At 41.2% G+C, this 27,373-nt stretch overlaps 2 protein-coding genes across 7 annotated transcripts in view; one reads left to right on the forward strand and one right to left on the reverse strand.

The window, feature by feature from the left end:
* FAM210A (family with sequence similarity 210 member A) overlaps nt 1-3,932 on the reverse strand; it is a 28,319-nt gene extending 24,387 nt beyond the window's left edge. For 2 of the 3 annotated variants that reach the window (XM_054019276.1, XM_054019277.1), the window contains exon 1: nt 3,729-3,932. The gene's annotated coding sequence lies outside the window, so the exon portion shown is untranslated. The remainder of the gene's footprint in view (nt 1-3,728) is intronic. The other variant, XM_054019275.1, reaches the window with a different exon arrangement.
* A 124-nt stretch (nt 3,933-4,056) lies between these two features.
* On the forward strand, nt 4,057-26,780 carry RNMT (RNA guanine-7 methyltransferase). Of its 4 annotated transcripts, none has more exons than XM_054019270.1 (12): nt 4,057-4,140; nt 5,152-5,256; nt 5,484-5,781; nt 7,171-7,306; nt 9,161-9,283; nt 11,254-11,369; nt 13,439-13,620; nt 14,271-14,435; nt 18,042-18,159; nt 21,131-21,232; nt 22,208-22,241; nt 25,315-26,780. In XM_054019270.1, exons 3-12 carry the CDS (start codon nt 5,548-5,550, stop codon nt 25,350-25,352), a joined length of 1,248 nt encoding a protein of 415 aa, XP_053875245.1. In that variant the 5' UTR covers nt 4,057-4,140; nt 5,152-5,256; nt 5,484-5,547; the 3' UTR covers nt 25,353-26,780. The 4 variants fall into 4 exon arrangements, with proteins under 4 accessions (XP_053875245.1, XP_053875247.1, XP_053875246.1 ...); XM_054019272.1 differs by lacking the exon at nt 4,057-4,140 and adding an exon at nt 4,386-4,436; XM_054019271.1 differs by lacking the exon at nt 4,057-4,140 and adding an exon at nt 4,413-4,456.
* The last annotated feature ends 593 nt before the right edge of the window (nt 26,781-27,373 follow it).

Genomic DNA, 27,373 nt, shown 5'->3' on the forward strand with positions numbered 1-27,373 from the left:
GACTGACATGTTTCTAGTTAGTGTCAGCGTTGCTAGTCAGAGCCGCAAAAACAGCACTGAAACTGAGCAGAACTATATCACTAAGGCTGGGAACGCTATGAGCGGCAGCAGAGATACTGGAGCTGTCTGCAGACTCAGGATGACAACACCACATGTTTACTTTTGCTGGGTTATCTTTACAACCATAATGGTTATGATTCACTTTAAAATTAATTTCTAAATCCATTGCTTAGTTAGACGTCTGAAAAGGACGAATGCTCAGCTGGCAAGAGAATTTTTCAAATCCTAAGTCAGCCACTTATAACTATCTTTAAAAAGGAGAATAGAGCAAAGTGATGGGGATGGGACTGCAGCTATTATGACCACTGTATCCTCCAAAAGTAACCAAGAAATCTACTTTTCGATCTAGACATTCTTAAGGAAGGCAGACAGATGATCAACTGGCATGTGCTAGAGCCAAACAGCATCTTTAAACTTTTTTCCCTTGCCACCCTCTGTTGAAAAAGACATCTGAAGTCACTGTAGTGGCAGGAACAGAGCTATAATAATAATAAAAAAATCTAAATAAAGATAATCTAGAAACTATGAACTTTTACAATGTGTCCTCAACCATCTCACTAATTCTTCCGTTTTTCCTTAGAGTCTGGAAAGACAGACTACTGATAAGCATTATTTCTGATAACTGATGACAATCATCAGTACATTTGTACAACTCTGTTTTTAATTGTTTCTTTAACTATAACTCATGAACAAGATCAGTTTTTGGGCAACATCAGATGGCAGATCCATAGGATAACAAGAATAGCTGGGCCAAGTGGCATTTCCCCTTTCAAGTCTCCAAAAATAACACAGGACCTACCTAAAGCATTTTACAATACCATTTTGCTCCACGACAGAAGAAACTTCACCTCTGGAACTGTCAGTGCAGCATGCACTGAACTGTGTTCTTGTGAGGGATCATGAAATGGGCAGAAGGTGTGATAAGGCATAATTTGTGAGAACTGAGAGAAACATTGAGGGTGGGAAGTGATTGGGTACTTTTAAAGAAAGGATCAGAACTGTTCATAGAAGAGTAAAAAAGATGATCTCCTTGAAATTCAGAGACTAAAGAGGTCACAAGTTACTATTTGCATTGAAGTAGCACCTAGAAGCCCCAACCACAGCAACTGTTAGCAATTGCTATCAATCTAAATAGACAAAACAGGCAGAGTGAGAGAAAGATGATTAGAGAGGACTCTCCTGTCAGAGTATCTGCTTTTATCATCATTTTTTTAGTGAAAGTCTGAAGCAGTGACTGCAGTAGGGTGCAGAAATGTAACAGCCTAGAAAGAGCTATAAAGATAAAAGTCTATTGGAAATGTAGCTGACCCACTGAAAACATCAGGAATTCACCACTATAGTGAATTATCAAGGTTCTAGCTAGATCTACTGATATTTAACGAACGGATTCAGCCACTTTAGGGCAAGGATCAGCCTCAGATTCCAAATCTCCTGTAGACTACAAAGTACCTCAAGCAGATCCCTAAAAATGTGGTTCAAGGGAACTATGAGTTTTGACCCCAGAATTTCTAACACTTTACACTAGCGTGAATGCAGCAGCTCAAGTATGGCTTTGCAAGTGTGACAGCCATCACCCACAGTAGACCAACCAAGTGATCAGACACAATCACCCAAGTTAACACTTCAGAGGCTTTGTCTACACTAGCACTTTTGTTTGTGGGGAAAAAAAACACCCCTGACCAAGATAAGTTTCACCGACAAAAGCACCAGTGTGGACAGTTCTTTGTCAGTGGGAAATGCTCTCCTGCTGGCATAGCTACCGCTGCTCATTGGGGGTGGTCTAATTATGCTGGCAGAAAAGCTCTCTGCTGCTGGCATAGAGCGGCTACATGTGAGACCTTACAGCAGTGTAGATGTAGCGGTACAGCTGTGCTTCTGTGAGGTCCGTAGCGTAAACATAGCCAGAAAAGAGATGCTCTGACTTTCTCTTGATGGGGTATGGGTACGTCTCCTCCCCCACACCTGTTCCCTGAGCTCCACTCTCACCCCTTGCTTTACAGGCTCCACGCGTCACATTGAGGTGGAGGGAGTGGTGGTGACACACACTTAAGCACCGCCTTCTAGTGGAGTCAAAATAAAATATCACAGCAGACTGTGCTCATATTCATGATTTGATTTGCATGTTTTGATCAGCAGAGAGGAACAGTGAAGTAGTTAATGTTAATATCTATTAGATGGCATCTGAATTAAAGTCCTATTGAGATGAACGGGGCAGGTCACAACTCTTAGCAATTCTTTCAGGCTTACTGAAAATATGGATAGACCTGGCTGTATTTTACATTTTGTTCGCTTTAAGAAGGATTTTTTTTCAAATCTAATCTTACATTCAGGAACACAAGGTAGCCTCAAAAACAAACAACTGCATTTGGGTAGGAATCAGCATCCTGGCTTGCTTTCTTTGCTCTCTGGGTTTGTTCTTGAAGAGGTTGAAATCTTCAAAATTCAGCTTAGTCTATACTTAAGTTTGACTGACATAACTATGTTGGTAAGAAGTGCCATTTTTTTTGTTACCAACATGGTTATGCTGGTGTAAGTTCTAGTGTAGATGCAGTTGTAGTGCTATAAAAGTGCTTATATGTTAATATAACTGACCCTATGCTATAGTGTTTTTGCCGTTTTAACAATGCGGGCATAATTAAAGCAGCAAAGACTTTTACTCCTTCCTTTTATCACGCTGAATTTATTGGAGGACAACCTCAGCAATCTCCTTAAAGAGTTTGCAGAGAAAAAAGTGTTACTTTGTATTCCTACAATTCTTAGCATAACCACAATAAAAGAAGGGCATCATTCCTTTTGATTTTTACTTTCCATTCCTGGAGTCCAAAGTGCTAGGAGGAAGGACCTCTCTTTTCCTGCATACTTTTATGATATATAGACCATATAAGATCAGATATATGGGCAACTAGGGAGGTTAGCTGAGGCAAGGTGGGAGCAAAGAAAACCCCAAACACTCAGTAGACAGGATCCTGCTGCCTCCTTGCAAAAAAGGCAGAGAACAAGAGATCAGAACGTGGGAGGAGGAGAACGAGGAAGAAGATTTCTCAAATCTGAGGCTCCCGTCCCTGCCTGAAAAGGACCCTCTCTACTTGCATGAACGTAGAAATTATTCACATAGAAAGCAGAATACATTGCTGCAACACGTTCTCAGAGAAAGCAGCTCACGGAGTGTAAAGAGTCAAGGCCCACCCAGACTTGTTTCTCGGAGGGAACGGAAACATGCTGGAGCGAGCACAGCTGAGATGGCAAAAGCACTTTTACACAACAGCAAATTCAGACACAAGCGCCTTCGCGGCCGCCTTCGCTCGTGGGGCCTGACCGAAGTGTGGTTCCCAAAGCAGGGAGCGGTCAGGGCGATTGCCGGGGAGCGGCCTCTCCGGCGCTGGGGCGGCAGCAGCACGTTTCGACACCGACCGCCTCGGCCGCGGAGGAGGAGGAGGGAGGCCCTCGGCGGCGCGCAGCACGTCTCCTCCCCGGACCGCTTTGCTGCGGGTGCCTGGGGGCGGCACCCGCGGCGGGCCGGGGCCGGGGCAGAGGCCGAAGCGCTGTCTCGGGGGGCGGGCGGAGGGTCAAGCTGCCCGGGGTCGCGCCCCTCGCTCCCCGCCGACCAGGGACCCCCGAGCCCGACGCGCCCCCCGCCCGCCCCTGCCGGCAGAACACGGGGATCGTACCTTGCGCTCAGGCCGCTGCTCCATAGGGCCGGAGCCACAAGGTCACGCGCGGGGGGCTGCGCTGGGACCCGACTGCAACGGCCTCGCCCTGCCTCCGGGCAACGTGTTTGTACGAAACTGCTCCCCGGAGCCCCACCACCTTCAGGCCCGAGTGTTCACACTGCGCATGCTCCACTGCAAGGCCTTCTGGGGACTGTAGTCCTGGAAATCGTCCCTCCCTTCAGATGCGCTCTAGACTAGAGAGGAGTCACATATGCGCGTGCGCATTTGGTGCCCCACTGCGGCTCTCTCATCCTCCGTTCCCCCCCACCGGATATGACATAAACATCTCAAAGCTTTCTATGTGCGTCACTTCCGCAAACAGGATGGCGGAAAGCCTGGTTCGGTGAGCGCTGCGCAGACTCTCAGGCCGGTACGTTCCTCGGTCCTGAGGAGCCGCGCGCGGATGGGGGGGCACAGGCCGGGCTCGGAGCATGAAGTGCGAAGCGTCCCTTCAGGAAACAGCTTCCGTGCGCCCGTCCCGCTTCTGCGGTTCGAGTCATTTGCTTTCCGCAGAGCGGGAAGTTTGGGGGCGGGGGCGACGCTCACGTTCCCGCGCGCGCCGCAGGGGAGGAGACAGGACGAAGGGCTGCGCGCGCTCTGCGGAGGAAGGGGGCGGGGCAAAGTGGTGCAGTGCGGGGGGACTCGCAGTCGCTTGTTGATTGCTAGGTGGGACGCAGAAGAGGGAGGTGCGCGAGGGCGCTGTTGCCGGGGGACGGGATGGGGCTCGCGCTAGCGTCTGCATGTGCCCTGGGAGGGCGGGGCAGTGAGAGGCCCAGGGATGGGGGGGTGGGCCGAAGGGGCGGGGCCTGGGCCCGGTGTTTGGGGGAGGAGGAGCTGTTCCATCCTCATCGCCCCGCCCCTTTGGAGGTTGTCGGGTGGGGGGAGCGTGGTTCGTGAAGGTGACCTGCCAAGAGTCTCTGCTACTGCTCGGGGGTTCCGGAAGAGGAGGGTGGGGGCGAGTGCCAGAGACGGGGGGTATCTGACTCCCCGCGGGGGGCGGGGCTTTGCCGCCCGGAGCCCCGCCCTAGTTCCCCCTTTGCCGGGGGCCTGGGCCTAGGCCAAGCGCCAGCTGGTACAGCGCGTGAGGCTGGGACCGGGCCAGAACGTGGGGGGCGGCGTCACCTGGCTGCCTTGGGCCTAGCCGGACAGAGCTGAGGTGCGGAGCGAGACCCAGCGGCCCTTGCTACTCAGTGAATGAGCTAATGGTCCCTTTTGGCTTTAGACTCTGAAAAACGTCAGCTTGAAATCTAGTCAGCTGGGGACAGGAGTGTCTGGCCCTTACCTGGGCTATGCCAGCCCCATACCTTTCTGCCAGCCCTTGCTTTTAACCACCTTGTATTCCTAATTTTAATTTTTTTCTTTCCTCTCTTTTGTGTGACAGAATCACACTAACAGGAGAGCTGCTCAGAGGAAACAGTGAAGCTAGCTGTACCAAAGTCCTGTCAAATGCTCAAAATAAACTGGAACAGAGAGAGAAACTCATATGGTAACTTGGGTGTTATCTATGTTAAACCCAATTGAACACATTTAAAATGTTAGTTTTTAACCTGCTGTCTTCTTTTGACTAATCAAATATGAGGGCTAGATTGTGTGCACTCTGTAGTAAAAACTGATTTTAATTTGTTTCTACAGCACTAGGTATGGGGCTTTTATAATGTAAGGAAGAACAAGCATAAATTGTAAACTGAAAGTCAAATCTCACTTTTCTCACAGAATTTATTTATGAAAAAAACACTGATTCCTGTTTGATCAAGCAACAAGAAGAATAACCCCCAACATGTCTGATTCGAGCAGGGTTGAAGAACAAGAGTTAGAAAAGAGCTTAGTTGAGGAAGGAGATAGTACAACATCTAAAGCTTCAGAAGCAGAGTCTGCTGTCAGTTCGGATGACAATAATACAACTTCAGGTAAAGGGCATTGTGCTGGAAATGAAAAGGAAGATGTTAGTGACCATGAGGACAGCACATCAAAAAAGAGAAAATCAGAACTTGAAGATCATCCTAGAAAAGTGGTGAGTATTATCTGTTTTCAGTTCTGTCTGAACAGTAGGCAAGTATTAAAATCTTTGTTTCAGGACGTGGGTTTAGAGAAGTTTATGGATCCTTAAAGTATTTATAACAAGCATTTTTACAGTGTATATTTAAAACTTTAGCAGCTAATTTTAGCCTCTGCTGCTATTGTCTGAAAACTGTATACAGAATTTTGTTGGAACTGAAGGAACTGGGAAGAAAGATGGTAATTAGAATGATGAGAGACTTTAAACTGGGGTGGGCAAACTATGGCCCGCGGGCCGGATCTGGCACATCAGCCGTTTTAATCCAGCCCTCGAGTTCTGGGGTCTGAGGCTCCAGCTGGCAGTTGGATTAAATGAACAGTGAATATGTATCTGTTGTTCTACATTTAGAAAGGGTTTCTGAGATCAGGCTACACTTCTAGGTTGATCTAGCTACGTGGCTCAGGGCTGTACAAAATTTTGCACTCTGTGATAGTTCTACCTACCCCCCCTATGTAGAGGTGGCTAGATTGACATAGCTGTTGGAGAGATGGGTAATTTGTATTGATGGAAAAGTCCCTTTCTTTGATGTAGGAAGAAGCATCTACATTACAGTGCCACAGCAGCACAACTGCAGCACAGTGCCATAGCTATGCTGCTGTAGTTTAGACGTACCCTGAAGCTGTGAATTCAAAATGGGTTTCTGATACACCTCTACCTCGATATAACGCTGTCCTTGGGAGCCAAAAAATCTTACTGCATTATACGTGAAACCGCGTTATATTGAACTTGCTTTAATCCGCCGGAGTGCGCGGCCCGTCCCCCCCCCCGAGCACTGCTTTACCACATTGTATCCGAATTCATGTTATATTGGGTCACGTTATATCGGGGTAGAGGTGTACTAAATTTCTTTTAAGTTCTACTTTGGAATAACTTTTGGAGAATGTAGATACAGCCCTTAAATCCATGGCTTCACTGGGATGAAATTGATTCTTTCAGTGAACAATGGGAATAGCATTCAAGAACTTAAACCATCTTTCTGCAATGAAGAGCTGCCTTGAATCACTCAGCAGGAACCACTTTGGCCAGTTCTGTTTGTACAGTGTCTAGCACAGTGGGATCCTGGACTATGACTGGGGGTCTTAGGTGCTCTAGCAATATAAATAACTAATAATAATAATGGTGTTAGGTATTAAAGAGTGTCCTCCTCTTTGGTTGGAATTAAAGAACTCAGGACAGTGATCAAGAGAGGAGTTGGGAAATAGTCTTATGTAAATGAACCCAGTAAACTTTGCCATTACTTCTGATGTGTTTTAAAAACCTGTGGTCAACATGAGTCTTTTTAATTAAACACTGAAGTGTGTTCACACTCTCTCATTTGATTCTCTTATTTTCCATTGTGTATAGCATTTGGAAGAAGGACATGGGCAAACTGTAGCAGCACATTACAATGAACTTCAAGAAGTTGGACTAGAAAAACGTAGCCAGAGTCGCATTTTCTTCCTCAGAAATTTTAATAACTGGATGAAGAGTCTTCTCATTGGTATGACTCCTTTATTGCTTACTTTTGTCCTCACTTGAAAAGTCAGTTATTATACTATATTTTATTGCAGTGTATATAATTTTCTTTGGTTACATTCAAATATATCCTGTGGTCATCACAAAACAATCATGGTCATGTTAAGACTGCAGCTAAATGTTTTCTGCTTTCTAGTGTTCATTATAGCGTATCTTTACTCAGAGGAAATTGTTTAGTTCAGCTCTTTTAAAATTTGATTGCAAGCTTTTCAAGGCATTGATTTTTCTTCCTTTTTCCTATGTGTTTTTATGCATCTAGCACAATGGGAGTCCCAGTCCTGATAAGACACTCTTACATTATGGTCATGTCAAATGTTGTTTAAAATATTAAACACCAAATGACGCTTCTGAAAACTTGATAAATATTAAGTTTAGAAGCTAATCTGCTTCTCATAGTTTGCCCCCTGCCCTTCCCCACAAGTAACATACAAACAGAATCTTTGTTTCTCAGGAGTTAATCTGTTCTTGTAAAATCTCCCGTAGAATTCCTAATATTTCATTTTTTATTATCTTTTCCTTTAGAGGCATTATTACTTCAGATGTAGAATAATTTTATACTATGTACATTTTCAGTATTTGAAGACATTGATGTGTCAGTATGAAGGGAAACAATAAATGTACTTGCTATGTGATCAATAATTTTTAAAAGTCTAGAAAAAATGCAAAATATTAGCGGGGGGGGGGGAAATGTAGTGACTTTCAAAAGTGATCCTGATACTTACTTTCCCATAAATCTACCTTCAAACTCGAGTAAAGTAAAGGAACAAATACTAAGAGAAATCAATAAATAAAGAATAGCAGAGCCATGGGAAATAAGTGCCAGGGATTTATAAAGAAAAGATTTTTCCAAGGAAAACTTGATAGCATTTGTCTTATAGCACTAAAAAATTAGTGGATAAAAGCAGTGAGGGGTAATATTTACATTATTATAAAGCATTTGATGTGTGGTGTCTCTTGAAACCTTATTCAGAATTAATTTAAATCTGTTTGGGTACATGCTCTATAACGTATTAAAAACTGTCCAAAAGACCTGAACAAAGGGTAAGAAATAGTGAAGTATCAAGTTGAGGAGGAGGGGTCTGCAGGTATGCCAGAAGGAATATTGTTGGGGGTAGGCTTAATTAATAACTTTGTGAATGTACTGGGAGTAAACTAACGTCAAAGAAATTTGCATAAGATCCTAACACCAGTTAGGGCAGAGAAATAATATAGGGTCCTAGAGAGGGTAATACCAGGGATAAAAAGCAACAAAATGAAATTCCACTTTGAAAAATGCAAGCTAACACACGGGATAAAAAATACTCTTTTTGGAAAGGAGAATCCTTGTAATGCTTACTAAAACTTAGACTGGGTAGTAAACAGCGAATCAAATGTATAAATTTGCAATATGATTGCAGCCAAAAAAAATACTATATTCTGTCGCCTTTTGCCACTCTCTACCCGTTTCTGAGGTGGTTTGCTTTTTTTCTGTCTATAAAACACCTCTTCCTTCCCAAGGCTTGGCTTATGCTGCACACACAACACTCATTCCAGGAAGCATTCATTCCTTTTTTTCCCTCCAAATCTTTTATGAGATTGATAAAATGTGTTTTTAAACCACCCCCCTCCTCCCCCCATTCCCACACACTTAAAAAACACACACACTTCAGGAAAAGAAGTATACAGAACTTGAATCAAACTTTTTTTTTTTTTAACAAACTCTAATGTAGTCTTCAGTTGAATTTTGAAATTCTAAAATATCAGATTTTGGTGCTTTAGGGAACTTTGTATAATGAAAGAGGCTTCATTATTAGTTCAATGTGTGCTTTCTCTTTTGTAGGTGAATTTATAGAAAAGGTACGACGTAGGAAGCGCGATATCACTGTGTTGGATCTGGGATGTGGCAAAGGTGGAGATCTGCTTAAATGGAAAAAAGGCAAAATTAGCAAACTTGTGTGCACAGGTAAGAAGACAAAGTAACTTTCTAGAGACAGTACAAAAGGTTCTGTGGAAATGTATGCATGTACTATGAACACCATACTTCGTTCCTTTCTTTCTGGATATGTCCAAAAATGCCGTGCTTGCTGTGAAAGAACTTCATTTCAGTGCTCTGCCCTGGCTTTTTTTTCTCATGTTTATTTTATAATGGTTCCCAGTTAAACTGTTAGCATAAATAGAGGAGAAAGTCCCTAGTGTTTCTTTCCAGTTATCCATTTTACCTCATAAATACAAAGTGAATGTTTGGAATCGAGTAAACATGTTTGTTTAAAATCTCCATGAAAAACTGAATGTATATTTATACTGCAGTTAAAAACCCACCGTCTCAGGCTAAGGAACTGTTTAACTGTGGCATAGACGTTTGGACTTGGGCTGCAGACCAGATTCCAGGACCCTGTGGGGTGGGAGGGTTGCAGAGCTCAGGCTGCAGCCTGAGCCCAGACTTCTACCCCTCAATTAAATGGCCCTTTAGCCCGAGTCCCATGAGCCTAAGTCAGCTGGCACGGGCCAGCCATGGGTGTTCAGTTGCAGTGTAGATAGTGCAGGCACCCTTAGTCACCACTTAATTACAGAATCGAATGAATCAACCATTAATTACAGAATTAATAATACAAAGTTGTGTAATCTTGATCTTAAATTTGCTTTCCAGTTATTGGAGCATTTTATCAAGTAAGTTTTAAAGGAAGATACTGGCAATATAGCACTGCAAAACAAGTGCATTGGTGTTATCCTGAAAACTATCTTTACTATGAAAAAAGCAAGGAACTATTTTTAGAGATTTTAGATTCTGAGAAAAATTATAACGCTAGGGAAAAGGCTAATTTTTATTTTACCAGTTTACTGTGATATCACAGGGTTGGAATTGTCTTTCTTGCAGAATTAGCTATGAGGAGATGGGATCTGACTGAACCCCTCATTCCATTTACCATATATAAATATCATTTTTGTTTAAATCTGATATATTTTAAAGATTCCTTTATAGTAACAGTCCTTTACTAATAGTTATGTATTTTATAGAGAGGGGGAAATTATTCTTGATATCTTGAGGACCACAGTTATTTTCTACCCTCATTGGGTATTTTTGGCCATTTGGCTTTCAGTTAACTGATTTGTGTACACACTTCCTATAATTATAAACCAGTTACACAATTGCACACTAATAGTACTTAAAACTATCTCATTGTCCTCATTATTCAGTCAGCAGTTATGCCTGTGGTGTTCACATCTCTTAGATGTAGTCTACACTAGAAAAATTTCTTACTGCTGACAGTGAGGGTATGTCTATATTAGAAACACTACACTGGTGTGTATATCAGGGCTTAGATCAACTTAATTACATTACCCATGGCATGAAATTTTTCACAGCTGTGAGCTACTTTGTAGCATAGACCAGCCCTGAATGTCTTCAATAATTTCAACTAAGCACCTTTTATCTGCAAGTGTAAAGAAAAAGAAACCTTCAGTAGCACTTCAGAAACCCACAGAGTTGAACTGTACTCATCCATGTCAACAGTGTGTCATTTTTTTTCTAGTCTAACAAGGCCTTAGAACTGTTTAGAGCTCTCTGCAAACTCTTGAAGACAACACTGCATCATTTTTATGCAGTCTCTTCACATTGTGAAGGTTTCTACTACAACTGTAAGGGCTAGAAATTTTTTATTAAAGCTTACATTCTGTGGAATTTCTATTTTATTGAATAAGGGCTACATTAAAATTAAGGGCCTTGGCTTGGTTCTCTGCCATTTTTAGTACCAAGTATGTATGTAACAAGTTAGTGTGCCTAGTTCCTTGTAGTCCACATAAGTATAAATAAAACATCATAATGGAGCATATCTACTGAAAACCAGCTTTTGCTCATACTATGGTATATCTGCTCTAACTCCAATCATACCTAGCTGAAGAGAAGTTTGTGTATGCAGTTTATTTTTTTTATAGATATTGCTGAAGTTTCCATGCAACAGTGCCAACAGCGGTATGCTGACATGAAAGCCCGATGTCGTTCTAATGAATACATTTTCAATGCAGAATTTATAACAGCTGATAGCTCCAAGGTACAGTTGTTCTGCTTTATATATTCACTAGCATTGTAACTGGTTTCTTGGCATTCTTATTTGAATAAATGTTGGAAGTCACTAGAGTGAAAGTTCAGGAGTGTTTCGAGGAGGGAAGACTTTAATTTAAGATTAAATTGTTACACTAAAGCAGGGGTGGGCAAACTTTTTGGCCCAAGGGCCTCATCTGGGTATAGAAATCGTATGGCGGGCCATGAATGCCCACAAAATTGGGTGTTGGGGTATGGGAAGGGGTGAGGGCTCTAGCTGGAGGTGCAGGCTCTGGGGTAGGGCCAGAAATGAGGAGTTCAGGGTGTGGGAGAGGGCTTGGGCAGGGGTTGGAGTGCAGGGGGGAGGGGGAGGGCTCTGGCTGGGGGTGTGGGCTCTGTGGTTGTGTTGGGGATGAGGGGTTTGGGATGCAGGAGGGTCCTCCGGGCTGGGACTGAGGGGTTCAGAGGGCAGGAGGGGGATCAGGGCTGGGGCAGGGGATTAGGGGAGGTGGCTCAGGGGTGCAGACTCCATGCGGCGCTTACCTCAAGCGGCTCCCGGGAACAGCGGCATGTCCCCCAAATGGCTCCTACATGGAGGCGCAGCCAGGGGGCTCTGCTGCATGCTGCCCTGTCTGCAGGTGCCATCCCTGCAGCTCCCATTGACTGCGGTTCCCAGCCAATGGGAGCTGTGGGACCTCCCTTGGGATGCGGGCAGCGAGCTCCCTGGCTGCCCCTACGTGTAGGAGCTGGAGGCGGGGAACATGCCGCTGCTTCCAGGAGCTGTGCAGAGCAGCCCCTAACCCCGCTCCCCAGCAGGAACTCGAGGGCCAGATTAAAATGGCTGGCAGGCCAGATCCAGCCCGTGGGCCATAGTTTGCCCACCCCTGCACTAAAGACTTGTCTATATGGAGACTTAGGGCTTGTCTACATTATGCGCTGGATCGACGGGCGTCTGATGAAGTGGGCATTCATCCACGAAAGCTTATGCTCCAATACTTCTGTTAGTCTTAAAGGTGCCACAGGACCCTCTGTTGCACCTGCCAAAGGTGTCCTTTCAATTTCCCCACTAACTAGTGGGGTCATGTTATTCCCAAAATTTTGCTAACTGTTGCTACATAGCTACTAGGGAAGTTATAAAAATTTTCTTGATGGGCCTATATTCTGTCCCACCCCCAGAACAAATGTGGAAGTCTTTCTGACTTTATTTAGTCCTCTTGCTCTTAAATTAATCTTAATGCTACTGAAATGCAGCCTATAAGGTGAAGTTTTCCAGTAGCATTTTTATTTTCCATATTGCTTATATTTAGAATTTATTTTGATAACTTTTCACAGCTTTGGTTTCTTGTAGCAAGGCCTGTGGAAAGACCAGTCTGACTCAAATTCCAAGGGCTCATTCTAGCAATCACAGATTAATTGTGTCTGTGGGGAAAGGGCGTGTGTGCAAGTGCATGCAATAAAACCATGTGATTAAAAATGAAACATTGATTTTTTTTTAACCTAGTAAATTGTATTTCAAAGACTAAAAAGCAGCTAATCAATTCTTTCAAAACTGAAGTTACGTATCTTGCTGTTTTTTATTTAGAAAGCACAAAAACCATGTACAAATATCTACAAATTTTGTAAACCGAAAATTCATCTTAATAAAATTTGCCATAATTCACTTGCAGCTGAACTCTCAGTAACAATACTAGAATTTATTTTGGAAACTAAAAGTTGTAACTTAGCCACATTATTTTGGCTTCTGAAATTTGATGAGCCAGTTAATTCACAGATGTTTTTTTAAAGTGTGAAAAATTACAATTTTAAAGTGTGATATAAATATATTCTGGTGGCTTTGGAATGAAGTATATGGTTTCTTAAGTAGAAGTGGGCTTTCTATTTCATTTTATTTCTCCTTCTACCAAGCAGTAGGTCATGTCTGAATTTGCTGAGGGAAGAGGAAAATAAAATTTATTATTTTTCTTTTAAATACTTGGATTATGGGATTGGCACACATTGCTGGAAGATTAACACAAACCACTTTTTTGTTTCTGCAGCCTTTGGTATATGTCTCAAAACTCTTTTTTTAATCCATTTCAGGAACTTCTGTCTGACAGTTACAGTGATCCACAGATGTGCTTCGACATATGCAGCTGTCAATTTGTTTACCATTACTCATTTGAGACATATGAGCAGGCTGACATGATGCTTAAAAATGCTTGCGGGAATCTCTGTCCTGGAGGGTATTTTATTGGCACAACTCCAAATAGCTTTGAGCTTGTGTAAGTGCTATTCATTCTATTAATTTTTAAAATTGTATGAAATGTTATCAAATTTAAAGGAGTCACTCTTTGGGTGCCCTTGATGTATTTTACAGCAAAATGTTTCCAGCTGAGGGCCTGTGTTGCCTACTTGCCAGGAGAGTCAGACATACAGTAACTTGAATAAAATGGAGCAGATTGCACCCACCCTCATCTTTCATAGGGAGGTATGCCCTCAGGGTACTACAGTTCCTAGCACGTAATGCTTCTGTATTGATTTAATTAGTGACAAAACAAGTACAATGTGGGCTGTAGCTGCAAGCTTCCTCTAGGACACTTTTGAATCTGCCTGTTTCTAACCCTGAACTGCCTCTAAGGGATAAAGAGTTCAGTTTCCATGTTTGTCTAATTTTTGACCCCTTTGAGTGTTATAACCCGTTATCTTCAGACTTTTTATTCAAATTTCAACACTTTTTCATTCCCATGTTTTTATATTAGTCTTAATTGATGGCTAAGGGAGACAGGGCGGTGCAGAGAATAGGGCACTGGAATGGACTGTCCTTCTGTGATCTTGTCCAAGGTCCTTGCACCTCTCTTTAGTTTCTTCATCTGCAAAATGGGAATAACAGCTTATTTATCAATTATTACTCTTTTTATATATCTTTATGTAGAAAGCGACTTGAAGCTTCAGAAACTGCTTCATTTGGGAATGATGTGTACACCGTACAGTTTGAGAAGAAGGGGGATTATCCCTTGTTTGGCTGCAAGTATGACTTTAACTTGGAAGGTGTTGTTGATGTCCCTGAGTTCTTGGTTTATTTTCCTTTGCTGATAGAGTAAGTTTACTTTTGACTTCATTATGTAATCAAATTTTGTAGAATTGTATGAGCACATAGCAGAAATCTACCACCAGGCATTACTGTAATATCAGGATATACTACTTAAAACATTTTATTAGTATTCTCTCAAATCTGGTTCAGATTTGGATTATTGGTAGTGAAAATTCTTGGAATAAAATATCTATCTTCAGATCCTGAGTGGTAGCCCCAAATTAAGATGCTGGTGTAAAACAGTATTTCAGATTCTTGATCAGGTAGCTAAAACTTTATATTTTTATGGTATTTGTAAATTGGTTATGCTGTGCTGCCAGCTATTTTAAGGCCTCCATGTTTTTTAACAGGACCCTACCAATTTCAGTTGTGCCTCAGAATGAACTCATTTCTCCTGCTGCTATTACTTAAAATACTAAGATACTTGGGGAGAAATCCTAGCTTTGTTGAAGTTAGTGTAAAACTGTTTGACTCACTGGGGCCAGGATTTTACCCTTCAGGGAGCATTTCTGCTCTGAAAAGTGTCACTAAAAAAGTGAAGTGATCTTCTGCCCATGTAATATATGTGGATAGAATAAAAAAAAAGCCACTGTTAGATATGTTGGCTCTACAAGCCTAAGAATGCTGGGGATTCTGTTCAGACTTGTCAGTCTATTGATATAAATGCTTACTAAAGCGCAACCAGTTGCAGGCAATAGGGTTGCACGGGAGTCACTGAAGGCAGAACTCTTATTATTGGGGATAATTGTGAAATGGGAAATAATCCAGGTTGGCTCTTTCAGACCTTCTTTTTAAATCATAATGTAGCAAAAGAGGGTTAAAAACCCCAATTTTTTTCCTCTAAAGGCTTCCTGTGAAATAGTATATACTCCAGCAGTGTTTCTCAACTTTTTGATACCAGGGACTGACTTGCTGTCTTGCTAAACTGTCAGCAAAATCTCACGGACCCAAGAGGCTTCCACAGACTGGTGGTTGAGAAACACTGCTCTATAGTCTGTGTTTGGGGATATGTAAATATGCCTCTAGCTAAAAATCTCATTTTCAGCTAACTTGTGTGTGTGTGTGTGTGTGTGTGTGTGAATGAATGTATACATATGTACAAAATGAATTTTAATTAAAAGTTGTTTCATTATATATGAAACAGATTTTTTAAAATCTAACACTGTTTCAAAAATTGACAAAAGATGATGTGACCTTTCTCTGCCAACAGCTAGCCTTTTCTTCCCACATTCTCTTTTCTCCCTTGTCTTCTCCTCTAACCTGTTCACTGAACCCATCCCATTTCCTGATCTCTCTCTCACCCATACTTATCTCCTCCCTTACTTTTTCTCCTTAACCTCTTGCTCTTTCTGCTCATAATACAAGTGGGCTTCAACCTCTCCCGTCTTAAACCCAAAAGAAATAGAACATGCCACTCTTGACACTGTTTGCCTCTCCAGCTACTGTCCCATCTCCCTTTCGTGTCTGAGGGCTTGTCTACACTTAGCTGAGAGGGATGCGCAGCGAGTGATGCGTCAGCGGTCGATTTAGCAGGTCTAGTGAAGACCCGCTAAATCGACCGCAGATCGCTCTCCCGTCGACTCCTGTACTCCACCCGAATGAGAAGTGCAAGGGGAGTCGACAGGAGAGCGTCTCCCATCGACATAGCATAGTGTGGACCCCATGGTAAGTAGATCTAAGTATGTCGACTTCAGCTATGTTATTGATGTAGCTGAAGTTGCATAACTTAGATAAATCTCCCCCCATAGGGTAGACAAGGCCTAAGTTAATTGAAAATGTTATCTACAATTGCTGTCTGTAGTTGCTCTCCTTCAGTTCCATCCCAGACTCTCTTCATTCCAATATCTGCCCCTTGCACTCCACTGAAAAGGCTCTTGACAAAGTCTTTAATGATGGTTTCCTAGGCGGAGCTCAGAACCAGTACTCTTCATCCTCAACCTGTCAGTGGCCTTTGACACCATCATCATGCTCTTCTTGTCCCTTGATTTCTGTTACTCTGTCCTCTTCTGGTTCTTTTCCTACCTCTTAAATTGCTCCTTCAGCAAGTCCTTCAGTGTATCCACCTTACCGCCCCCTCTCTCTTCCCCGCCCCAACCCACCCCCCCAAATCTGGCTTCCACAAAGCTCTGTCATTGGTCTCTTCTTTCTCTACACTTTGGATAATATCCTCTGCAGCACAAATTCCACTATCCTCTCTATAGTGACAGCTCTCAGATCTATCTCTTCCCTCCGGACCGTTATCCTTCTGTCCAAAATAAAATCTTGGCCTCTGTCTTGTGACTATTAAATCGTCAGCTGAAGCACAATCCTCTTGCTTGTTGCCCATGCCCATAATTAGTCCTTCATCTTTGACTCAGACCTTTCTAGGTCCTTGCATCCAGGCTCTATCTCAATCTTATAGATTCTCTTACATGTAAGATACAGCCTTTCCTATCCGTCCACACAGCTTGTCCAGGTTCTCACCATTTCATGTCTCCATTACTGCAATGTTCTTTTTTCTAGCCTTGACAAATGCAGTCTTGCCCACTCATCCATTTAGAATGCTGTTGCAAATGATATTATTCTAGCCCACTGCCTTGACCACGTAACTTCTCTCTTTGCATCATTTCACTGGCTTCCCTTTCTCACATTAAACATTAGATGTTTGTGTTCACTTTCAAGGTCCATCACCACCCTACTAGTTATCTGTCATTTACTATTGAAATGTCAGCTCCTGCTGATTGGCCAATAATGCTAGCCTTCATTGCCCACTAGTTAATTTCTTAAATGAACACCTTCATTATTGGGAGGAGATCCATGTAAACACCCACAAAGCTACCTCGTTATCCTTAAAATCCCTTCTTAAAGGTCTCGCCTTTGCAGTGATGCCTCAAACTTGACAACAGTTAGACTGCTCGTATGCTAATACTAGTGCCTATCATGGTGACCAATATTGTATCATTGTTTCCTTGTATTCCCTGTATATATCTATCTGTTGTTTCTTGTCTTATACTTTGATTGGGGAAGGGACTCTCTTTTTATTCTCTCTGTACTGAGCATAGTACAATGGAGTCCTGGTCCATAATTAGGGCTCCTAGGCATTATGGTAATACAAATAAACAATAATTATTAGGGAAAAGGCCCCTGATACCTATAGGCCCAGTTCCAGTATTAGGTTCTGTTAGTATAGATCTGTGTAGAATCCCATTTAAGTTGATAGAACTCTTCATGGGTTCAAGGGGTCATAGTAGCTGATCTTGATGCAGGGGCATAATGGGGGGGGGGGGGGGGAAGTTTGACTCCAAATTCAGATTGAGTTTTCATCAAAGCTTGTGTTTCAGGGAGAGAGAAATTGCTTTGTCCAAGTCAGAAATATTTATACCCAGGCTTAGAGCAGAGAATTTTTGATGACATTATAACTCCTTGAAAATGGATATTTGATGGTAATGTGGACTTTTCCAGCCTTTCTGATAAAAGCCATAAATATATAAACTTAGAGGTTGCAGTCCTACTGAAGACCATATGATGTCCGTGTGGTTCAAAACTATCAACTATGATAAACTCAGGCTTTTGTTGCTTTAAAAATATCTCTACAGTAATTTTGTGGATCACTTAAGCATACTATTTTCACAGAATGGCAAAAAAATATGGCATGAAACTAGTCTACAAAATGACATTTCGGGAATTCTACGAAGAAAAGATTAAGGATGAGGAAAATAAAATGCTGTTAAAGCGAATGCAGGCTTTGGAGGTAAATATAAAAATGCTGATTTTAAAAAACTCCTTCGTTCATTTAAATAGTGTTTTGCATCTTGCTGGGGTTGATCTAGTTTAGCCATAGCTTTGGGCAATAAATTATGACTAGTAGTCAAGTGCTGGCATTGTAGGAGCCAAATAGTTCCTATGGCATGCTGCTGAAAGCAGTTAATCTTCTAAATTTTGTAGCTAACGAGTTTCAAGTATTTTTCTGTTGAGAACAAGTTTTTATATTAGGTTACTAGGCAACTGTGCATGTTATACTTGTAATTTTCATTTAACAGGTTCTATACACTTGTGCTTTGTATTGTATTTGCTTATCTTTTTATATAGGTGTGTGTATGTATGTATGTGTATATATTTGTAATATCTGGTGCTATATAAATAACTGTTCATTGAAAAGAGTGGTCCAATGTCTCCATTATAAACAAGAGAAAGAAATGGAATAGAAGGACTTGCTGTTGCCTATCATATAATTACCTTTTTTTATGTGCAAGAAACCTATTTATTAGAAAACCGAGCAAGAATTGAATTATGTATACAAAAATAAATACTTTGTATATACAGGACAATTATACTTTTAAATGTAAATCCATAACTAGTCTTATATCTATGTCCAGCAGTAATCTTTTACCCTCAATGTCTCACTTACACTTGGTTCCCCCAAGGAACAGGTACTGTGTGTGTATATCTTCTGCAGCTTCAGGCAGTTTTCCAAACCGGGAGAGGTTAGCACTATACACACACTCCTGATTGTGGTTGATCTTGCCTAGTTTACATTGCAGTAAAACAAAAGGGCCTTGTCTCCACTATGTTTGTACAGCAGAATAGCTAACCAGCATTAGTTACACCATGATAAAAGCACACCTTCTTTTGGTTAGTGAAGACCTAACCATAATTTGTCAGGAGAGAATTTGCTTATACTGGAAGAGCAGAAAGCTTAGGGTACATCTACACTACAGGGGGGAGTCGATTTAAGATACGCAAATTCAGCTACGTGAATAGCGTAGCTGAATTCGACGTATCGCAGCCAACTTACCCCGCTGTGAGGACGGCGGCAAAATCGACTTCTGCGGCTTTCTGTCGGTGGCGCTTACTCCCACCTCCGCTGGTGGAGTAAGAGCGCCGATTTGGGGATCGATTGTCGCGTCCCGATGGGCGGGTAGTGTAGACCTAGCCTTAGAGTGAGCAGAATGAAGAGCAAGAGTTGAGAATAAGAGGAAACAAGTTTAAAGATGTATAAAGAGGGGCAAAGATGTGTTGAAAACTGAAGACAAGGATGATAGGTTAATTTTGCAAGGAAGCTAATGAAACGATTCAAGGAGGGGGAAAGGGATCAAATCAGTGAGAAGAATATGGTTTTGCCACAGTAGTTTGGATTAACAATCGAGGTGAAAAGGATGCGACAATGCTTGAGGTCAGAAGCAAGGTTTTTGCAATGGCAGCATCAAGAAAGGACAAACACTGGAGATGTAAATACTATATAAATTATAACGTGTTACAGAGGCAATATAAATTTTTGTGATGGCTTGTGTGAAATGATAGTAGTTTGTCATGTGTTCGTAGACTTTTTTTTTTTTAAACATGATGACTGATGCCCATCCAAGTTGATAGCCGTGATAGTATACTAGACAAAACCCTGGTCTACACGACAGAGTTAGGTCAACGTAAGGCAGCTTATATCAACATAACTCTATAAACAGCTACACTAAAATGTAACTTGCCCGCCATGCTGACTTAACTCCACCTCCACAAGCGGCACAGCGCTTAGGTCGATGTAGTTAGGTTGACGCAGTGTCAGTGTAGACACTGCGTTGCTTACGTCTATTGTTGTCATCCCACAATGTCCCAGACTAACAGTAAATCGGTGCGAGTGCTATACTGGTGAGGCCATGCACCGCCGACACAAGCTGTGTAGTGTGGACATGCAAAAGCGATTTAATTACTGCGGTGGCTGTTTGTCCACATACCATAGGTTGATATAATTTTGTACTGTAGATATACCTTTTCTAGCATTGGGCCTCTATGGGTAATTCATGTCCTGATCTAGAAGCTTTCCCTTCAGAGCAGGACTATGGTGAGTTGCCCTGGCAGTGTGCAGGAACTTGTACTGGTACCTGTCCTACAGCTGAACTGTGAATCAGTAAAAATCACTTTCCGGTATCTAGAATCTTTCACAAGTACTAAATCTATTTTAAAAATCCAATAGGTAACTTTGTTTAAAATGATAGCTATGTCATGTCTCATTTTTGATGTTTTGAACATTCATCTATTTTTATAACTTCAGAATTGCATAGGACTTCATTTCCAGTACTTAGAGCAAACAATTCAGCAGCCACTTCAATCTTATCGGTTTTACCCTATTACAGAACAGTGATGGGATAGTCTTACAATAGTGAGTGTGATCGATAAGCTCTATAGATACATATGTCACTTCTCTGCAGTAAGTACTAGTCAATTCTGATTCACTGTTTGAAGTAATTAAATTGGATTTCGTATAAATCTGCTTGAGCATAAAAATTGGTTTAATTTTTTTTTTCCAGAAAGCAAATAATGAGACTAAATTTTCAGACTTGGATAGCTAATGGTAGGCATTGAAATAACTGCAGATTGACTTTTTTCATAGGTATTGAGCTCCCTTTAAGGCCTCTTTTAGGGTATGTCTACAGTGTAATTGAAAACCCATGGCTGGCCTGTTCCAGCTGACTCGGGCTTGTGGGACTCAGGCTAAGGGGCTGTTTAATTGTGGTGTAGATGTTTGGGCTGGAACCTGGGCTCCAGCCTGAGCCTGAATGTCTACACTTCAATTAGCCCCTTAACCTGAGCCCTGTAAGCCCAAGTCAGCTGGCACAAGCCTGTTTTCAGTTGCAGTGTAGACATACTCTTATGTAGGAGACACCTTTTTTGGTTCACTTTTTTTTTTTAAACATCTAGCCATTATGTAGTAACTTATGTTTTTTCTTCAGCCATATCCTGCAAATGATAATTCCAAACTTGTCTCTGATAAACCTGATGATTATGAGCATGCAGAAAAGCTTATGAAAGATGGTAAACCAAAGTTACCTCTGGTAAGTGGTTTTTATTTATTTATTTAAGTGATAGAATCTTGTCAGAAGCAAAATGTGCTCAGTGAAACATAGGGTCTAGCCTTACAAACACTTAGGCATCTGCTTACCTTCACTTCCATTGAAGTCAATGGAATTCTTCATCTTTATAAGAAGAACAGGAGTACTTGTGGCACCTTAGAGACTAACAAATTTATTAGAGCATAAGCTTTCGTGGACTACAGCCCACTTCCGAAGAAGTGGGCTGTAGTCCACGAAAGCTTATGCTCTAATAAATTTGTTAGTCTCTAAGGTGCCACAAGTACTCCTGTTCTTCTTTTTGCGGATACAGACTAACACGGCTGTTACTCTGAAATTCATCTTTATAAAGTACATACATAAGTGTTCAGAAAATCAGGGCCTTAGTAGATAATTTATTTAATGACATATTCAATTTTATAAAAATCAGTGTTAAAATTAAATGGAAAACTTACTATGTTCTTCAAAGAAACAACTATAGTTTAGAATGACCAGTACCCTCTCTCTTCCACAAGAGATCTGATGTTTAATTGTCCTTCACACTAAAGGGTAGCATATCCATGTAGACTGTAAGTCATAGGTTGAAACATTCTTCCCTTTAAACTGAGATTATTTTTCAAGCACTTGTTTATCCACTCATTGATATATTTAAATAAAGGTCTGATCTTTATAGTAAAAATGTAGTGATCGTGTAACATAAAACCCTATATCAAGGGGGAAAATTGAATAAAAGAGTTAGCTAAACTATTATCTCAAATCTGCAGATGATTGAAAAAGAAATTTCCCTATTAGTAGTTGATAGATTAATCGATCACCTATGTAAAGAAAAAGCTGCTTGATTTCTTAGACAAGTATTTTTGTTACTAACTGTTTAAAATATTCATGATTTAGGGGAATGTTTGATTTATATTTCATCATACTCCATTTGTGATATGTGCCTTATTGTCAATTTCTTTAAAGGGAACCTTGAGTAAATCTGAATGGGAAGCAGCAAGTAAGTATTGTTTGCAAAGTTTGAATACTATTGCTTACCAAAACTGTTTGTTTAATAACATGACTGCCTTGGACATTGTGCATGAGTGTAACAATTAAGCAGATACTTTCGGACTTGGTGACCTAAGGTTAAGCACTAAATAAAAGGTACCCATTTTTGTTTGTGTTCAATAGCTTTGAAAATCAGAATCCTTTTAATTTAGGTGCTTAAATATGGATTTAGTTCCCTATAACCGGGTTTCAATTTAAATATACTTAACAGAAGCAGTTTACAATGCTCAAATCTTCAAGGAATAAATGCATAGTTTGGGAGAAGGCTTTTTATGTAGCGAAGATGGAATGGAAACTCTGAAGGCCAATAGATTTGGTCTTAAGTGTTTTGGCACCTTGTACCTCAGCTTAGCACAGGCTTTTTTTCTGATTGTGCAGTAAAATTTTAATAAAATAGAAGTTTCACCTTTTGAGGTGAATTAAAGAACCAAGTAAAAATTAGCAAGAAATTATCAAGCAAATCCGATTATTTTCTTGAGGGCTGTTGATATTGCATATTGCTTTTTTTCAGTAGTCAGTATACTTCAGACACAAGCAGGTTAGGAATAAATAAGAAGTCTGAGGAGATTGAGGCTACAATCTGATGATTTGTAGGCTTTTTAAAATAATACAACATTGTTACATACGTTCTGGATGTTTTTAGAGAGGTCATAGAAAAAATTTTAAATCACAAAGTTTTAAAGATTTTTTTTCTTCTGAAATTCTTTCCAAAGAAGAAAAGAAGTTGATTAGAAAAAATATTTCCTTCCAAGAGAGAGTTTTCATATAACTTATGGCAGACAAAAAGCCATATGCTATCAGGTTAATGTTCTTTCAGAGTTTGGTATGTGTTGGCATCCTCAGAAGTGTGTTTAAAAAAAAAAAAGGGGGGGGGGCTTATTTATCACGTGATTTTTCATACAGTCTTGGGTCACAATTTTTCTCATATGGAGCAGGTGACCTTAATTTTTTTCAAATAATTCTTTACTCCCCTCTAGTGCTTTGGTTGTACAAACCAAACTGGTGTTCTCTTATTACGGCTGTCTCATTTTAGATAAACATACATCAGTCCAGTTGTAAAGGGAAAACATGGAAAACTCTTGTAACTACAAGATTTCTTTCTTCTTTTCAGCAACTATTATAATCTCATAAATGTGGGTTTTCACATTTTTGTAAAGTAATTTTTCTCTATTTCCATTAGAGAGAGATTGAGGAATAGTGCCTATAAGGAGTAGGATGTAGTCATAGCTTGATCAAATAAAAAGAATAACATTTTGTTTCACTGCTGGAAAAGGCATTCAGGCTTACTGTATAGATTGAGCAACCTTCTAGCAATGACTTAGTTTATCATAAACACAAATATTTGATGCCAGCTGGAAGCCCATAATAACTCAAATTGGATTCTGTTTGTTCTCATAAGAAATTGGTCTTGCAGCACTGTCTAACACAATAAATGAATGTCTCTGTTACTATAAAACATACGGGTCTCCACAGATTTCATTGTCCCATATATCTTCCTTTGATTACATACCAAATTAAGTATTTCCGAGGTGTGTCACTCTAGCCGAGACTGCGCTGAAGGTACAACTTGCAATTAACAAAATGCTAGCTAGTAGCTGTAAACTCCTACTCAGCAGTATGTTTTCAGATCTTGCTTTTTTAAAATTAGCAAACTTCAACTTTTCTTATCTTTTGGATTTTAGTCAGTTTTCCTTATTTTTAATTGTACAGAGTTGAACGCACAACCTTAATTCTGCCCCACTATATATATATATATATATATATATATATATATATATATATATATATATATATATATATATATATAAGAAATTGTGAACATGAATTTGAAGACTGTCCCTACATAAAGGGGAGCAGAGTTAAGGTGGCATGTCAAGCACTCTGGTAATGAAACGTGAATGTTTAACTGCAATTAATGTTGCCTTAAGCCAGGGGTGAGCAAACTAGGGCCCGTGGGCCAGATCCAGCTTGCCATCTGTTTTAATCCGGCCCTTGAACTCCAATTGGGGAGCGGGCTCTGGGGCTTGCCGTGCTCCAGCTGGGGAGCAGGGTTGGGGGCCATTCCACGCAGCTCCCGGAAGCAGCGGCATGTCTCTCCTCCAGCTCCTATGCGTAGGGGCAGCCAGGGAGCTCTGCTCTGCATGCTGCCCCTGCCCGAAGCGCTGCCCCCGCAGGAACTGTGGTCAATGGGAGCTGCAGGGGTAGCGCCTGTGCTGCCTGGCTGCACCTCTGTGTAGGAGCTGGACGGGGGACATGCTGCTACTTCCAGGAGCTGCTTGAGGTAAGCGCTGCCCGGAGCCTGCACCCCTGAGCCACTCCCCTAGCCCTGATCCCCTTCCCACCCGCCAAACCCCTCGGCCCCAGCCCGGAGGACCCTCCTACCCCAAACCCCTCATCCCCAGTCCCACCCCAGAGCCCGCACCCCCAGCCGGAGCCCACACCCCTGCCCCACCCCAAAGTCCCCTCCTGCACCCTGAACTCCTCATTTCAGACCCCACCCCAGAGTCTTCACTTCCAGCCAGAGCCCTCACCCCCTCCCGCACCCCAACCCCAATTTCATGAGCATTCATGGCCCACCATATAACTTCTATACCCAGATGTGGCCCTTGGGCCAAAAAGTTTGCCCACCCCTGCATTAAGCTGATAATAGTGTGTTGCTAACTGCATTTAAAATACTTGTTGATAATTATTTTGCATTTAATTTTAGATTCATATTTTGTATCTTAGATTTGTGGTTACGCGTTCAGAAGAAATCCAACCCAGCCTCTTAAATTCAAAAACATGTTTGAACGGAGATGTGGGTTTTTGCATACAAAAGTTGCAGGTGCAATACTAGAAGTTGCTTTTAAAAATTTGCTGTAATAAGAAATGGTAACTGATGGCGTAGCCATTGTTGCAGTTTATTTTAATAAATAGAATTTGTTCTGCAACAGCTTAGGAGAGAGGAAAATGTCTGTCTTTATGTTTGAAACCTTTGGAGAGCAGGAAGTAATGCAAATTTTAAATATTCTCTTCTTTCATAGGTATTTACTTGGTTTTTGCATTTGAAAAGCAACAGTGAAAAGAACAATACTGGAAGTAGCAAGAGGAGATTGCATCCTGGTACAAGTTGGAGTGATGTAAAACCATTGTGGCGACTATTTTTTTATGTTTATTTTTTAATTATTAGAAGTGTGCGGGACACTACCAAAAACTAGGGCAAGCTCATGAATCTGAGTTACAGTTGCCTGTCTGCGACAGATGGACTTTTGTGTATATAGAAGATTGTCTGAAGCTGGCTTTTTAAACATTTTTCAGTAATCTGCATGCTCTCAGAAATGCCATTTGAACTCCACAACGCTCTTGTTTCCAATAAGAAGTTTGTTAGTAAAGTTTGTTCAGGTGACCAAGGGCCTGGGCCTGTACCCATTGAAGTCAATGGAAGGACTTCCAGTGACTGCAGTGATGTAGGATCAGGGCCTAAGAGCACTGTACAGCAAAGCTCAGATTGATCACAGTGCAGCACTTCAACAGTATTAAATTGTATTGAAGTTGTAGTTTATGTAGAAAGGTCCCAAACTGTTCTTGTTTTTTGTGATTACTGATATGTAGTGTCATTACGTGATAACTTCAAGATTAAATGGATTTATGTTCTGTACAACTGAATGTGCTGAAAGTATTGTTAGAAATGCCTTCAATAACTGAATTTCTGTCAGTTTTAATGTTCTGCAGATTATCTGCAAACAGGTAGTAACCCCTAAATTTAGATTGCCTAACACTTTCCATTATAAAAGACGCCTGTGACTTTTTTTCTTAGAAGCTTTAACACGTTTCTTATTTGTGGCAGTTCTTTGGAACTTGGCAGGGACTAAAGACATGCTTTCCACTCATTCTGTTAAATGTTATTCAGGTTTGGCTGAATTGATAAACTATTGAAAATAATTGTTTCTCTTCTCTCACATGTGCTGCTCAGGAAAATTTTGGCAGCATATCAAAATAACTAACAGTAGCTTTCTAAAGAGCTGGGCCTATGCTTCACTGAGAATACCTGGGATTTGACTGAGCAACTACAGTAGTGGGTATGGGGAGCTTACCCCCACCTCCCCCCAATGGCATATGGTACTAATGACCACTTTCCCCCACCTTGGGATAAAACCCTTTTGAGCTGCCAGCTAATGAAGTCTTATAGTTCAGTTGGTACAAGTGTGTACTCCAGTGTTGAAGGTTTAGGGTTCAAACCCTGCTATTATCTGGGAGGTAACTCGACCTACGGTATGTTGACTTCAGCTACATTATTCACGTAGCTGGAGTCGCGTAGCATAGGTCGATTTACCGTGGTAGTGTAGACATAGCCTATGTTGTAGCTAAGGAATTTCTAAATGTGAGAACTCTTAAGTGTTTTATGGAACTGCACAGAAACGCCAAATCTAGATCAGCTAAAAAAAAATCACTGCTTATATCAAGTTGTATTTGAAAATGCTCTGTACTTAAACATCATTATGAAAATCCCCTTACTTGTGCAGTTTAAGTTATTGAATTTAAAATAATGCAGAATTATCGCTGGGGATGAAAAAATCTGAAAAGAGGTGCCGGGGGAGAACTGGGAGTTGCTAGACAAAGAAATTGGGACAAGGAGTAGGGTAGGGGAGATCACAGAATGTTTGGGAGCCAGTGGGATGGAGAACTTGGGCAGGAGGAAGGAGAGAGAAAGGTTGGGAAGTGAGTGAACTGGACCAGGCTGGGCAAGTAGACTGGGATCAGAAGCCTGAGGAGTGGAGATCAGGACAATGAGTCAGTAATGGAGTAGAGACAGACCTGGGACAGATTCAAGAGGAGAGGAGGTCAGGCTTGCAGGGGGTAATTGCAGAAGTCTGTGCTTACTAGAGAACACTTCTTTCCAGAGCCTAGAATGGAACCCAAGATCTTGGAGTCTTGCTATTCCTCTGATACCAGAGATCTATGAAACCTAGAGATGGTGAGAAAAATTCATTAAAACGTTATCGGAAAAAAATGTTTTGACAAAAATGAAATTTTTCATGAAATTGTATCAATTCTGATGAAAAGTCCCAAACTTTCAGAATGAATTTTTTTTTTTTTAGTTTT

The sequence above is a fragment of the Malaclemys terrapin genome, chromosome 2 (assembly GCF_027887155.1).
Source record: "Malaclemys terrapin pileata isolate rMalTer1 chromosome 2, rMalTer1.hap1, whole genome shotgun sequence".
Taxonomy (NCBI): Eukaryota; Metazoa; Chordata; order Testudines; family Emydidae; genus Malaclemys; species Malaclemys terrapin.